Here is a 14,341-nt window from a genome sequence, read left to right as displayed (position 1 = left end):
AACAACACCTGAGGCTCTTTTAATAATAACAGCAACAACAACAATAATAATTCCAACAACAAAAACAACAGCAACAATAATTTTAGAAGTTACAAATAAGTTTTAAAACTATGCTCCTGCCCAAATGGGTTTTCAGTCTTGCAAGACAAAGAAGCCAGAAAAGGAATGACTGAGAGAAAACACATGAATCCTTCTCTCAAATAACTTATCAGCTAATAGTAATCTACAGGAAGAAGAAAGGTTTATAGAGCCCTGGAGACGGCAGGCTTACAGCCAAGCTTGAGTGAGTAGAAAACACTGGTCTGGGCTGGACAAGGCAAAATATAGCATGAAAATGAAATCAGAAGAATAACTGGGAAAGCATATTTAATCCTATGGCTGGGAGTGGAGCACGGGTCTAGAGGGCTTTATACTGTCAACCTACTTCTATTAATGTCCCAAACCATTGAGCTTAGAGATCCTGTCATCAACTCCCCTCACTGTCATCAACTCCATTTTTCTATGTATTCTTTTCTAATGAAAATTCCTCTTCTTATAATGCAGTTTCTCACTTCAGAAGACTTGATTTTCTCTGTACCTCTGAATCAAACTCAAGAAAACATAGTCACGGATTATGTGTTGGTGCATTTTGTACAAAAGCTGCAATAGAGACCTCAGACCTCACTAAGACTGTTATCTGACTGCAGTATCTGTGAAAGTGGTAAGAAAACTTCTTCGCGTCTTTCAAATGCATACTAGAGTAGCAATAGGCATTGGCCTTAGTGTACATACTAGCTTAATACAACAGTGAGGGAGATGGATGAATAACAAACTTGAAGTCAGGAGGGAAGGAATGGGAAGACTGAGAAGTCAAAGCAACTGCAACTGGAAAAAGAGCAAAGGCTGGACAGGGCATAACATTTTGGTATTCCCTGTCCAATCCTAAATATGTACTATGGCCTCTTGTTCTCTTTTTGACTAAAAGAAATCTGTTCAAACTGTTAGCTCTATGGGGGCACGTACGCATGCATACAAGGGGAGAAAACAGTCAGGTCAAATAATGTCCCAGCATTAAAAAAGAAAAAGGGGACACACACTCAGAAATGTTGCATTATACAAAGTCAGGAAGCAGGGTTGCAAATACCTCTTGGAAGAAGGAATTAAGTAACATTGGGTTACAGTGGTGGTAAAGCATCAAGTGCAAAATTATTTGGTGGAACACATAAAAACATGTGAGACTGAGGTAGTTTCCATCTGTCAACTGTACAAATGACCACAAGAGGCAACAGATGCTTCAAATACAAATGAAACTACTTAGATACTGTAATATATAAGCAAGCAGTAGCTTAAAATTTCAAAACTAGTTATTTTAGCAGGGTAAATTATTCCTGCACAGAGTTCAACACTGTCTTGACTTGAGTATTCCTGGTATCAAACCAGACAGCTTGAAAATAGTTTCTCTGTCTTATGCTCTATCCTGCATATACTCATTAGGTAATAAGAGTTAAGACCACAAACAGCCTTTCTACTGAGTGGATCAAGATTTAATTACCATGATTTCTACATACTTCAGAGCTAAAAATGACTATCCTAAGGTTTTAAATCAGCCTTCATGTTCATGAGAGGTAAACAAAAGCTGGCTTTAAATGGCAAAAATGTACTCAGACTTTGGCAGCACCGTAAGAACAGCTGAGCTGCTTCTTATTTCTTCCTCATTTTGCCTGCTCACCTCTCATTTTCCATTCCCCTTGTTACTGTTGCTCTTCTGCCTTCTTATGAAGTCTGAAGTAGAGGAGCTATTAAGCCTTTCAGCATTTTTGGCTTTGTTATTGGCTCTCCATACCCATTATCAAACTGCTACATTTTTTCTTTGTCAGATTTTTGCTTCTTACATGCTTTTTTTATATAGATACAGGTGGCACAGGCTCTGAGGCAGCAACAGGGAAGAGTTTACAAGAAGGGAGTAAAACAAAAATAAGAGTAGAAAGGTGAAATTATGTAGGACTGGTGAAGCAGTCATCACTTTTGGCTTAGGGCACTGGCTTAAGAACTTTCCAGTCTCTTAATTTATATTTCCTTAGATAATTGCCCTGCACTTTTCCTACCTTTTTCCTCCCCTGACACCTTCTTTTTTGGTCACCTTACAGCTCAAGTACTACACAAAACAAGAACAGCCTTAATCCCCATAAGCTGCTTCTCTCACACAAAATCAGTGAGCTTTTGTAGGCCAGCTTTCTCTTTCTTTCCTCTGATAGATCTGTTAGAGAGAACAGCTAAATCCCACTGCCACAAGTCTCAGCATACACTGGTACTTCCCTTTACAGCTGTGATACTTTAGATTACTACTTCTGAATTAATGGTCTGACTTCCTCCGCAAACTCCCCCCAGTTTGCTTGACAGTTCAGTAAGATCCTGCTGTCAGTGAGTAAAGTGATGCACAAAACCACACATGCTGTCTCAAAGGACTTGAAATGCAGGGACAGTGGAAGAAGAGACAGACTTTTCCCCACTTCCAGTTACTTGATTATCTGCTTTAGTCTATCAATAGTAAGGGCATTAGTAACATACCTAGGAAGACACTGCTTCCTAGATGAACACTTATCAGAATATTTTGAATTCATTGAACAATAAGAATGAATCAAACCCACCAAATAAATGCAACAATTATAAAAAAAGAAAAATATAAGTAATTCCTGCTGTGCACTGTCAAGAAGAAAAGGCCACAGTTTCTCCAGACAGATAGATACACTGGAAGGTGTGATGGCAAGGACAGAAATCCTCATCAAATTGATCTTGAACTTTCTAAAGCAGCTGTTATTCAAGATCTGCCTATATGAGCAAACTACCATAAAGTAACATGCTTGGTGCTCTGCTGAAAGCATGTATATATGAACAGCTGTATAAAATATGTACAGTATTCTAATTTAAATCGTTAATTTACTCCTGTATCAGTGCTCTTAAGCAGATCAATACCCTGAGCATCTCTTACTGCAGTTCCCTCAGGTGACAGAATTGCCAGCCTGGCTGTTATTCTCTATAAGATTTAGCTTGCTTTTGGAGAAAGGATGAGTTTCATAAATTGCAAAAATTTCACATGCCACATGATACAGAACAACCTCCAACATATCCACTTCAATCTTTGAAGCCAGCAAAGCAGAAAGGATTTTGCAAATTGTTAAAACAGTCTGAAGCACTTACCGTCCTGAAGAAACCTGCTTAAGTGAACCAGCACTTTCAAACAACTGTGCTCTTGCAGCCACTCTGAAAGTAAAAACACCACCTTACTTTATACTTCACCCAGAGATTAAATACATAGACTAGGTCCACTTTTAACCATCTAAAGACACAGACACTTGTTTTCTTTTTTAATTGTTTTAATTATTCACTTAGAAAAACTGAGGAACCTCAAAAACTGGATTTAAGTCCCTATTGAGCAGCATTCTTAAGGACATAATGTAACTGGGGCCACCAGCTTCCACATGCTCCAGTGCCTTCTGAGTCAGGAAGGAAAAACTCAACACCCTATATTTAAAATAATATTCACAGATGGCCAATAGATATATTGGAAATGCTTTTACTAACAGTCTGTCACTGTCATGCTGGAACTCTAAGCAGTGAACCCCTCCAGTTTAAAAAGTGAAGAGATTGAATAGAGCCCTGCAGTATTTAGGGAATTTCTTGGTGCTTTGCACATCTGGAAATCACTTGTTCATAAGGAAAGAGATATTCTGGCTCAAAGTCGAGATTACAGTAAAGACCATCTGACTCTTAAGTCTGTGCTGACAGCACTGAAAAACATTGCTAACCCAAATGTCAGTAGACTAAATTTTGCTTAGAACTACCTTCCTCCCAACATCAAACCAAAACAAAAGTCCTGTTAGAAATCAGCTATTTAATATGCAGCAACTGAAGAAATTTCAGAGCAGGAGTTTAAGCTTGGATTTATTTTTCCCCTTCTCCAATTTTGGACTTAAATAAAATCCAATGATCTTCTTGACATTACAGCATGGACAGTAAGTAGCATTTACATTCCTTTACACATTACATTTCAGAAGAACCAGACATAATAAAACTAAGAACTTTACAAAGACATGTTTCTTCATTACAGTTCTTATCTCTAGTCTAATGAAGCCAACGGGAGTCTTTTAACTAACTTCAACAGATTTTGTGCAGTGCCTCCTTTGTTTACAGTTTAATAAAGCTAGATAAAAATCTCACATGTACAGAAATATTAAAATCAAGTATTCATGGATGTTTCTTTAACTACTTATGTACCTCTCTGGGATCACTTTATAGTAGACAATACTGTAACAAGACAAATTTCCAAAGCGCCTTGATGACTTACACAGATCCTGGTCTTTGATAACCATTACTTGATGCAGTATCTAATCTTGCTCTCCTGCACACTTTGGGAGGCAAATCAGGGTTTGATAGAGCCTTTGGTGTATCTTTGGTATCTGCTGAAGATAAACTCTGTACAGATCCACTGCAGCTTTTGTTACCTAAAGAAAACAACAAAATACAAGGAATATTAAGTGTAATTTGAAGTTGTTTTGTAACACGTGTAACACGCAAACCAAAGTTTTTGTTGTTGTTATTTGTTTCTTTTATGTAAAAGACAAAATAGGTAAAGTACTTGCTAAGACAGAAGAAACAGCCTTTCTGATAGAAAGCACAAAGAGAAGCAACAACAATAAGAATGAACAAACGACATTAAAATTGTGAAAGCTAAAAATGATGTTACACTTAAATAGCTACATAGTAGTGCCACTAAAAATTAACAGTATAAACAACATTTATAAAGTAGTACACTGCATACAGTTGTAGAAAAAAATCATGTTGGAAGGCATCTCTGGAAGTAATCTAGTCTAAATTCTCTCTAAATTCTGCAGTATCCACTACGAAATCAGGCCTCACTGATTTGCAAGAATTACTATTTCAGTATCCACAGACGTTTCTTGCATCTTAAAAAATATTTCAGACTGAATGATTGTGCTTTGCCTAAAACAACTGCTACTGTAACTTGGTAAACCATATCTACAGCTGTACAGACTGCACTGGACACACTAAAGTCCTCTTACAAATATAAGGCATGGCCACATGTGTCTTTTAAGATGACTTATGTGTGGACTGCTGCCTTGTTTGAATATACATTCTGCAAGACAACAACTGTGTTTCTTTATTCCTGTCCTGGGTTCAGCAGTAGCAGTCATTTTTCTCCTTCTTGGTAGCTGGTGCAGTGCTGTGTTTTGACTTTCGGGCTGGGAACAGTGCTGATAGCACCAGTGTTTTGAGTTACTGCTCAAATGTTTACTCTGGCCAAGGACTTTCTGAGCTTCATGCTCTGCCAGGGAGGAGGGGAGGCTGGGAGGAAGCAGAGACAGGACACCTGACCCAGGCTAGCCAATGAGGTATTCCATACCATAGCACGTGATGCCCAGGATGTAACAGAGAGTTATCCGGAAGTGCTGGAGCTCTGGGGGATTGGAGAAGGTATCGGTCGGTGCTCGGTCGGGCAGGGTGGGGTGAGTTATGGGTCGGTGGCTGGTGAGGTGTTGTATTCTCTCTCCTTGTTTATTTCCTTTCTCATTATTACTATTATTGGTAGTAGCAGTAGTGATTTGTGTTATTCCTTAGTTATTAAACTGTTCTTATCGCAACCCGTGGGAGCTACATTCTTTGGATTCTCCTCCCCAACTCTCCCTGAGTTGGGGGAGGGAGGGGGGGATGGGGGGAGTGAGCGAACGAGCTGTGTGGCTTAAACCACGACAATTCCCAAGAACAACAGATGCTTAATAACACTTTAAAATATGTTATAAGGAGATCCCCCAAAAGAAAAACAATACCTATATTAGTAATATTGTTAATTTATCATATAATTCTATGTTATAAATGTTAATTGTAATTATCAGTCTACATTATTAATACTGTTAATATAACACTAATTCATACATGGAATTAATGAAAAACCTTGTACTATCCATGGGGGGCTGAGAGGAGAGAACATTCTTAAACTTTTAGGGCTTTGCACATAGCTACTATATTTAGTCCACATGTACTTGAATTACTTACACTATTGACAGCTCAGTGGCAAACTTGGCACTCAGTCTACTGGAGTTCACTATTTCAGTGCTGACTGTTAAGTTTCATAATACAAACCACTGCAAATATACTGATTTCAAGCGTTTCTTCTAAAGTAACTTCCACATAACTGCCAATATAGTGCAGTATCACCTCATGTTCTCACAAAGATACTCAGAACAGCAAGGGTTCACACGCATTCCAGCTAACAGCATTTAGCAGAACTGTCTACTTTAATAAGCTATTTTTAAGCTTCTCTGTCTTGCAAGAAGCCTTGTCCACAGGCTTATATTGGACACAGGCTCAGGTTACATGCTTTGAGGATGTTCTTTGAAGCAGCATTCTTCTTTCACTGAACAGGAAAACTGGCATCCTAACTTGTACACTGAAATGGCTTCCTAAGGCTGGGTTTTTGCAAATCATGTCTATATACAGCACTATTCAGCCATAATCTTCTGTTTAAGCTAATCTACTTGCAGTACTGGATAACAAACCATGCAAGTAGGGCAGATTGAAGCAGTCATTCCATCAGCAGGGTTTCAGACATGAAGTTCAAACAAACAGGCACACCAACAAGGAGTGACAAAACTGTTATTTACTAGATATGTTAAGCCTTGTGGTTTTAAATTTAAATACTAGCTTTGATCAGCATCAATCATTGCAAGGATTCATTCCTTTGACACAGTGACAGAACATAGCTACCAACTCTTCTTGTACACCAGCAATCTTCTTACAAGATGGTCTAGATGATGAGAGTACTCTAAATTCTGAGAAACTGGTATCTTTTAAGCTGTTTGAACAGTGCAGATAACAAACAATGGAAACACCTCTGGAACAGTTTGAAAACTGAAGGAACATATCATAAAAAAAAAAAGAAAGCGAATTAATACCATTAATTAACTGCTGCTTTCAGATGCAGCTTTTGTTTTCTGATGCATCACACTAAACACAGATGTCCTAAAAGACCTTGGAAGTTACCTTCAGCTGATGGAATTGATCTAAGGGAAGATGCTGAAGACCTTTTCAGCCCAGAGAGACTGCAAGAACTCTTTTTGGTCAGGTCTGTTGGTGGAGAGGCATTCTCTGGTCCAGTGACAGAAGCTATACTTTGGCAGTCTGACTCCACATCTGTTTTGGTTGCATCCTCCTTTGATGAGGATTCTGGACTTGTAGTCCAGAGGCCTGAACTCTTCTGGCCATTAGAAGAAGCAGGAGAGGCAATCCATGGAATCCCTCCTGATTTCTCCCTGGGCTGCGAAGGCGTGCATTTGGTGGTGCTGTTCTGCTCAGAAGAGTGAGAAGAGAGAGATTCAATGCTGCCCATGGGAGTGCTGTCTGGGCTACTGCTGTAGGAGTCACCTAGGTAGGAGTGAAGGGTGGGAGAGAGAGAAAAATAATTTACATTTTCTAATCATGTACATTTCTCTCATGCTATCTTTGTACCTCACTTGTCACCAAACTCATTAATCTGTGGTTTTAGAGGCAATGAGTCAAGACAAAATACTATGTAGTTACACTACATTTCACACATATTCTTATCTTTAACCTGGGAGAGCTGCCTTTCCTGGCTATTTCTTTAGAGATGATGAACACAATGGGCTACAGGCTGAACTATCTCACATGGAAGTTTGCATTTTAAAAGAATTGCCTGTAATACATATAATCCTTAGAAAATTCAACACTGTCAAAGCTGCAAGACCTTTGTGGTATCTTGCTGGATTTCCATGCTAAGGCAAGTATTGTGGTTGTTGTCATACTTGCAGTCTTAAATGCATGACTTTATTGCCAGCAGGTACAAGAACTGAGTTTTAGATCAGTTACAAAGACACTGAGTATCTCTGCCGTGTCTGTAAGAGCAGTACAAAGTCTGTCTATAGATAGCCTATTTTCTCAGTCATCATCCCTTTCACTGAAATATCTATCCTGCAGAAGGCGAGCTCATTCCTTTACTTACAACTTGAACACTGAACATTTGATGAATTTCTTCAGTTAGTTTGGTATCAGAGAAAGTCATCTATGTACACAGAAAATCTTTGTACTGATCTTGTTCCCAGTAATCTTTTCCAACAAAAAGTAGGAATATCATAATTTGCTGATGATATAAAGGTAGAAACATACATCAGAACGGAGGAAGGACTGGTCTATAATATAGTGATGGCTGAATTACTTTGAAGGCTGGATTTAGTCTGTTCTACTCATACACTGGTTTCTAGTAGGTTTTTCCCCAAAAGCTAAGAGATACACATTTCACAGATTTCACAGGAAGCAGAAAACGTGTATTCTTCAACAACACTGTAGTTATAAGATGTACAGCTGCTTTTCCTCCAAATGTTACAATATCCTTGGCAACAAGTGGTCAGAATCCCTCACAATACTACAGATAAGGTCAGAAATACCAATACCTTGCAGTGAGTGGCTCTGACAACAGTAGTGACACCATACTGTGAAATACTCTGTCCTGTTCTAGCCATAATTCTGGTATTCCAGATTAGATTGTCCCTCGTCTTGCCCCTTTACAGACCATTAGGCCCTTGAAAATTGAAAGATTGGCTGAAGTCTGAATTTGTCAGATGCATTTTCTATAATTTTCTATAATTCCCTACCATTTGAAACCTCAAGCTAATTTTCTTACTCCATACAGAATTCCCTAATTTCCTGCAATACAGTTAGATGTCTGTGCTTCATTTAAATGATGACTTTAACCCACCTAGTAGTTCAGAAATTGCTTCTGCCAGAAGCCAAGGCTCTCCCTTGCCTGTTTCCAGCCACACCTAAAAATACTTGGCTGGGAGAATACCTCTGCTTCTGCTTTGGCCTTCCAGGCATAAGTGAGATCTTACCTGGAACTTGCATAAGCAAGTGCTGAGCTTGAGCTAATAAGCAAAGCACAACTGGAAAGCTCTTTGGTCAGACATAGTTCAAATTAAGCCACCAGCACAGGATGTGTCTGAGTGAAGAATCATAGAATTATAGAACGGTTTGGGTTGGAAAGGATCATCTAGTTCCAACCACCCTGCCATGAGCTTGTATTCTGCAAAATACTGCACAGAAATGCCCCTTTTTTATGCTGGCATTCGCCCACTGCAGTTACAGAGTGAAAACCAGTTGGAACTTGTCCAATTTGTACTCTGGGTAACATAATTCATTACATCTCTGTAACTTCTTACTCAAGATCCCATGCAATTCACAGTGGCAATCAGTATGTTGAAGGCTATTGCTCTCGTTTAGTATTTAAACTTTCACTGGCAGGAATCATGTATCATAAACATATGGGAAATGCAGCACCTGTGCAAGAGTATACTGAGGATACATTTCCTAACATTACAGAATTAAGAATTACAACAGATCCTCAAGAACAGATGCACCTTAATTGTGGATTAATTTACTGTACCAGTTTTATGTAAATCTCAATAAAGAACCAAGGGACTCAAGTTTTTCTGGAAGTCTGTTGCATTGTAGAAATTTTAACAACTTTATCTTTGATAAAGTTTAATACTTCTTAGTTGTATAGCCAATTAGTAAAAAAGTGATGGCCCGCTAGATGAAAATGAATGAAGTGAAACTTTTAATAGCCACATCTAGATGAAAATGAGTAAGCATTCTAAGCAGAAATTAATTATAAACATAATTCCCTGCTGTTAAACAGTAAGCCGTATGATACGGTACACTGTTTCTCCCCAAAACATTAGTGTTTGTTTCGATTCCAGAAAACGCCCCAGGTTTCAGTGGTTTTGGCAACTAGGCAATGGCTGGCTTTCAACCAATGACCACAGTTTCATGACTGTAAAAAAGGCCAAATAATGGCCCTGAACTTGATTGAGTTATATTTATTACAGGAGGAGAGGAGAGATTCTATCTACAGTTTCTTAACCTTACTAATCATCTTACAAGAAAATGAGATTAACTTTGTACAACAAACTTTTGAGTTTCCAAGCAGACTACATTTAGGTTAGAATACAAAAGCTAATCTAAACGCTTTTTGAACACTGTATGCAATACAAGGCCTTCCTAAAAGCAATCAGCCTTCATCTGAGAGAAGCAAGGGATATGGTCATTAAACAGTGTGGCTGTGACTCACAGAGGTTAAAAAGCTGATGAAACTCCACCTGTTATGCTTATAATTATTGGAATACAATACCTAATGGATATTACTCAGGAAAGGCAAGACACAAAAAGGAAGATAACCAGTCAACAAGAACAAACTTACTGTCAGGATCTGCGAGACATGGTGTGTATCTTCCTTTAGGTTTACGTGGACCTGTGGAGAGACAAATTGCTCTTGTCCGTCTTGAACCTGATCGGGACTGAGGCTGGGGTAGAGGAATATTGGGGTCGGGTGCAGTGTGAAATATCTGCATAATTAAAAAAAAGGGACAAAATGACATAAACAAAGAGGTACTCTTACCCTTGCATTATTAATTCATTTGTTTTCCTTACCACTGTGCCTGAAATTAATCCTGTAACAGTCTCACACATTACAAAAGAATAAATTCATAGAATACAAGCTTTGCTCTGATCTCATTTTACAATCCAAAAACCAGAATACTGAGCTGTACTTAAAATTTATACAAGTTATATAAGAGTATTTGTTTAAATAATTTTATAGCCCTTCTTAAGAAGTGATTAACGGTCTAAATTGTAAAGCACACATTAGATGTCTATAACTTCTGCCCAAGAAGTAATATATTTTTAAAAATATTATGAAGATTGCATTTTTTCCTCTGCGTTCATGTGAAAGCTTTCGTATGCCACAGAAATGTGTCACAGTAATAACTCACTAGAATCCAGTTTGTATTTCAGAAAACCACTTTATTTTGCAAAACAATTCAAGTTTGGTGAGGAACATCTTTATGTTTTTATCTCTTACATAGCACTGGTCAATTTTGAGCTTCATTGCTGCAGAAACAACTCAATTTTTTAAGGGTATCTGACTACTGCAGTTTGATACAGGTACACATGAGGTTTTAAAGAACTCTTTGCAGACAAATTTGGCAAGCCTGCCAGCAAGAACAATGCTGCAGTAATTTTATTGATTTTCATTTGTATCATTTGTTCTGCAATATCCAAGACACATGCAGCAGAGACCCTAAAAATCTTCTGGTAAATATAACGGCTGTGGAGGATAACCAAAACAAAAAATATGGCCAGAAGATTTGCAGGTTTTAATTTCAGATCTTTCTCACTTATTCATCCTAGTGTAGACTTTAAACTCTACTGAATATCTCTTATGGCATTCTGTGAAAGGAAGTGGAATTCTGTGTAATGGGGATGAGGCTTTAGAGAGATAGATTGCCTGAATAAGCTACTGAAGGAATAAGAAGTGCCCAGTCTCCACAGGACCAAGTGTTGTAGGCTAAATACCATGCAAGGGCAAAATACATCTCCACAAGGATTTCTGGACCCTCTCTCAATAGGGCACTCCCAGAAGTGGATGAAGTGAGCAATGAAAAGATACCTCTATGCCATTCACAGAAGTGGAAGAAAGGAAATACACTTCCATGGCAGAAAATACTTTCATGGATGTCTTGAAATGCTCTTGAAGTACATTAATAATGTATTAGGCACTAGTGAGTAGCATATCAATACAAAAAAAAATGTCTGTAGACAGAGAAATAGAGCAAGGGTGATTTTGATTTTGCAGCCATGGTCTTTGTATTGAATGAGCTTGTAACCTTCTGGAGGAGAAATTCACCGTTGGAAATCTGTAATATATGTATCTTGGAGTTACAGCCAAGGAGACTATATGTATCATACCAATTTTGAGTAGTCCCTAAGAAATAAAACTGATGATACCAAGCAGTACTGTCAGTACTTCTTGACCAACCAGTGCAGGGGATCCTGGTATTGACCAGGAACTACCCTTTGGCTGAGTAATGTAAAATGGAAGAAACACAAATGTTTTTCACTTTGTTTTGTTAGTCATCTGAGAGGCGATATACATCAATAAAAGATCCCCAAATAGAATTTCTTTTGATGACCAAAAGGGGTCTTGACTGTTCTGCTGAGCTCTGAAATCAAGCAATTAAAATAAAATTAAGTAAAATAAAATAAAGTAAAATAAAATAAAATAGAATAAGGAGACTTTTCAGTGAAGCTGGTACCTGCAATGGTAGTTACTGAAAGTAAGTTTAAGATTTCACAGATTTTCTCAAGCCCTGAAGCAGTTCTTACTCAATGTTAAAGGAAAGAGTTTGAGATGGACCTTTGCTGTGACTGATCTCTTTGGGGAAAATAAAATAAACAGATGTGCCTTTCTTCAAAGCAGAAGACTATCTAGAGAGGGTTGAAGGTTACAGAGTATTCAGAAACTTTTAAATCACAAAGATATGATGGGCACAAACTCTTTAACCAGGAATAAAAAACCTCACCTAAGACACATTATTTCTTCCTTCAGCTTTTTTGCTTTTCATTTAGTATCTAAACTAAGGAAAAAAGACACAATGCACGGAAATGTGGGATCCTGCTGGGGATCCATACTGATGCTGCTTGTGAAAAGAGGAACTGAAGGATCATTGGGGTTTCATGGTGTTAGGAGGGACTACATGTTTACTGTACAGTTGGTGTATTCCAAAAGGACAGCAATGGTCTGAAAGACTCTGGCCTGATGCACTCAGGGAAGAATCCAGGCATTTACCCAGAGTTAACCTTCATGCACTGCTAGTATGGGAGAAATAGAAATGCTTGGAGCAAACTTACGACCTTCTCATTCTTCTTCTTGATTTAAGGACACAGAGAGCTACAGAAAGCAACTGAAGATTCAGAGTAACTCCTTCAAAGCATGGAAGATTATACCCTGGTTCTGTACCTTGCACAGTGACAAAAGACTTGGCAGGAATACAGACCCACAGAATGGGGTGGGAAGAAAGTATTCTTTCTATCAATAACTTTCTACAAATGCTGTATTTCTTATTCTTAAGAACTTAAGTGATGGTAATGAAAATAAGATCTTAGTTCCACTTCATCACAAAACAGTCAGATAATGTGTTTCTACCTTCTCATAATGCTCTATCAGAATTTCAACGACGATATTCTGAAACTTAATGTTCATCATAGCAGCCACGGTTTCTTCTTGGGCTCTCATCAGAGTTGGTCCAAAGATTACACCAAGGTTGGATACAGTCATTAGATTTTGCTGACTGTGTAATGATACCCTTTAAATGAACACAAACAATACGCAATTAAATTGTTGTGCTAAACTGCAACTCCAACAGGCAAAACCCTGTTAATGCTACTTCTTTAACAAGATCCCAAGTTCACACCTCCCCTTTAAAAAACATTTTTCAAACTTTTTCTAGTCAGAATACGGTGTAGTACAATTATATTTCCATTAAGGCTCCCATGCTGCAATAACTTAATAGATAATTAGCACATCTTTCTGAAGTAAGTGTGTAAGTTCCTGACATAATTGACAGGGAAAAGCAAGTATCTTTGGAGTTCTCTACAGAATGATCCAGACCATCTAAAGTTTAGGAGTCTTAGGGTAGGCATCTATCCCTCTCTAATGATTATGCAGGAGCTTAAATACTTGATGTTGGGTTTACTGAAAACATGTAGTAACAGAGGTCAACAATATACATCAGCTTTCATGTAAAGGAAAGAAACTTAGTTACTGAAATCACTTATTTAAGTGCAATAGCATCTCTTTATTAATATCTTGAAAACATGATCAATGGGGTCAGTGATATCACTGTTTTGGTGGTACAGATTACGTTAGATGATCATAATGACATTTTCTGGCTTTAAAATATAATAACCTTTTATTTCTGTATATTCCATTATCGCTTACGCTACCTCTTCTGTCATTTTTCTTCTTAACGTAGAATTCAGAAACTTAGTTTTCCCAATAATATATCAGATAATAAAATGAAACCCATCAATCAGTAATTCTCATTGCCCCTCTTCTCTCCTTATGAATAAAATTTGCCAAATAAAAAATGTATCATCATAAATCCTTCAAATAAGTGCCAGTGATTCCCCAGTCACAGCTGCCCTACTGCCTTATGTCTGGGAAATATCAGGCCAAGTAAAGATTTTATAATTACATTAATGCTTAATTATACTAAATCTGCTACCAAACAGAATCAATTATTGAGGCACTTGTTCACATTTCTGCTATTGCTGTCAAATAGAGATTTGGTTGCCATTTACTATATAATTAAAATAACTCGTGTACCATTTAAAATTAAGAAACACTAATATCTATAAAATACTGGAAACTAGCAGGTAGGAACAAACTTTATCTTATGTTTTCTCTGTAACAGAGCTTATGTTTGTTTTACGT

General features: G+C 37.8%; 1 protein-coding gene across 1 annotated transcript in view; it reads right to left on the bottom strand.

Moving 5' to 3' along the window:
* ARHGAP42 (Rho GTPase activating protein 42) overlaps window positions 1-14,341 on the bottom strand; it is a 154,851-nt gene that overhangs the window by 5,811 nt on the left and 134,699 nt on the right. Inside the window, exons 18-22 of the mRNA XM_005149713.3 lie at window positions 13,052-13,211; window positions 10,268-10,412; window positions 7,039-7,419; window positions 4,325-4,481; window positions 3,178-3,240 (exon numbers count right to left, since the gene is read on the bottom strand). Of these exons, the coding sequence (XP_005149770.1) occupies window positions 3,178-3,240; window positions 4,325-4,481; window positions 7,039-7,419; window positions 10,268-10,412; window positions 13,052-13,211 (906 nt within the window). The remainder of the gene's footprint in view (window positions 1-3,177; window positions 3,241-4,324; window positions 4,482-7,038; window positions 7,420-10,267; window positions 10,413-13,051; window positions 13,212-14,341) is intronic.

The sequence above is a fragment of the Melopsittacus undulatus genome, chromosome 2, assembly GCF_012275295.1.
Source record: "Melopsittacus undulatus isolate bMelUnd1 chromosome 2, bMelUnd1.mat.Z, whole genome shotgun sequence".
In the NCBI taxonomy this organism is placed as follows: domain Eukaryota; kingdom Metazoa; phylum Chordata; class Aves; order Psittaciformes; family Psittaculidae; genus Melopsittacus; species Melopsittacus undulatus.
The sequence above is the reverse complement of the archived record's forward strand: the minus strand, read 5'-3'. Positions and strand labels throughout refer to the sequence as shown.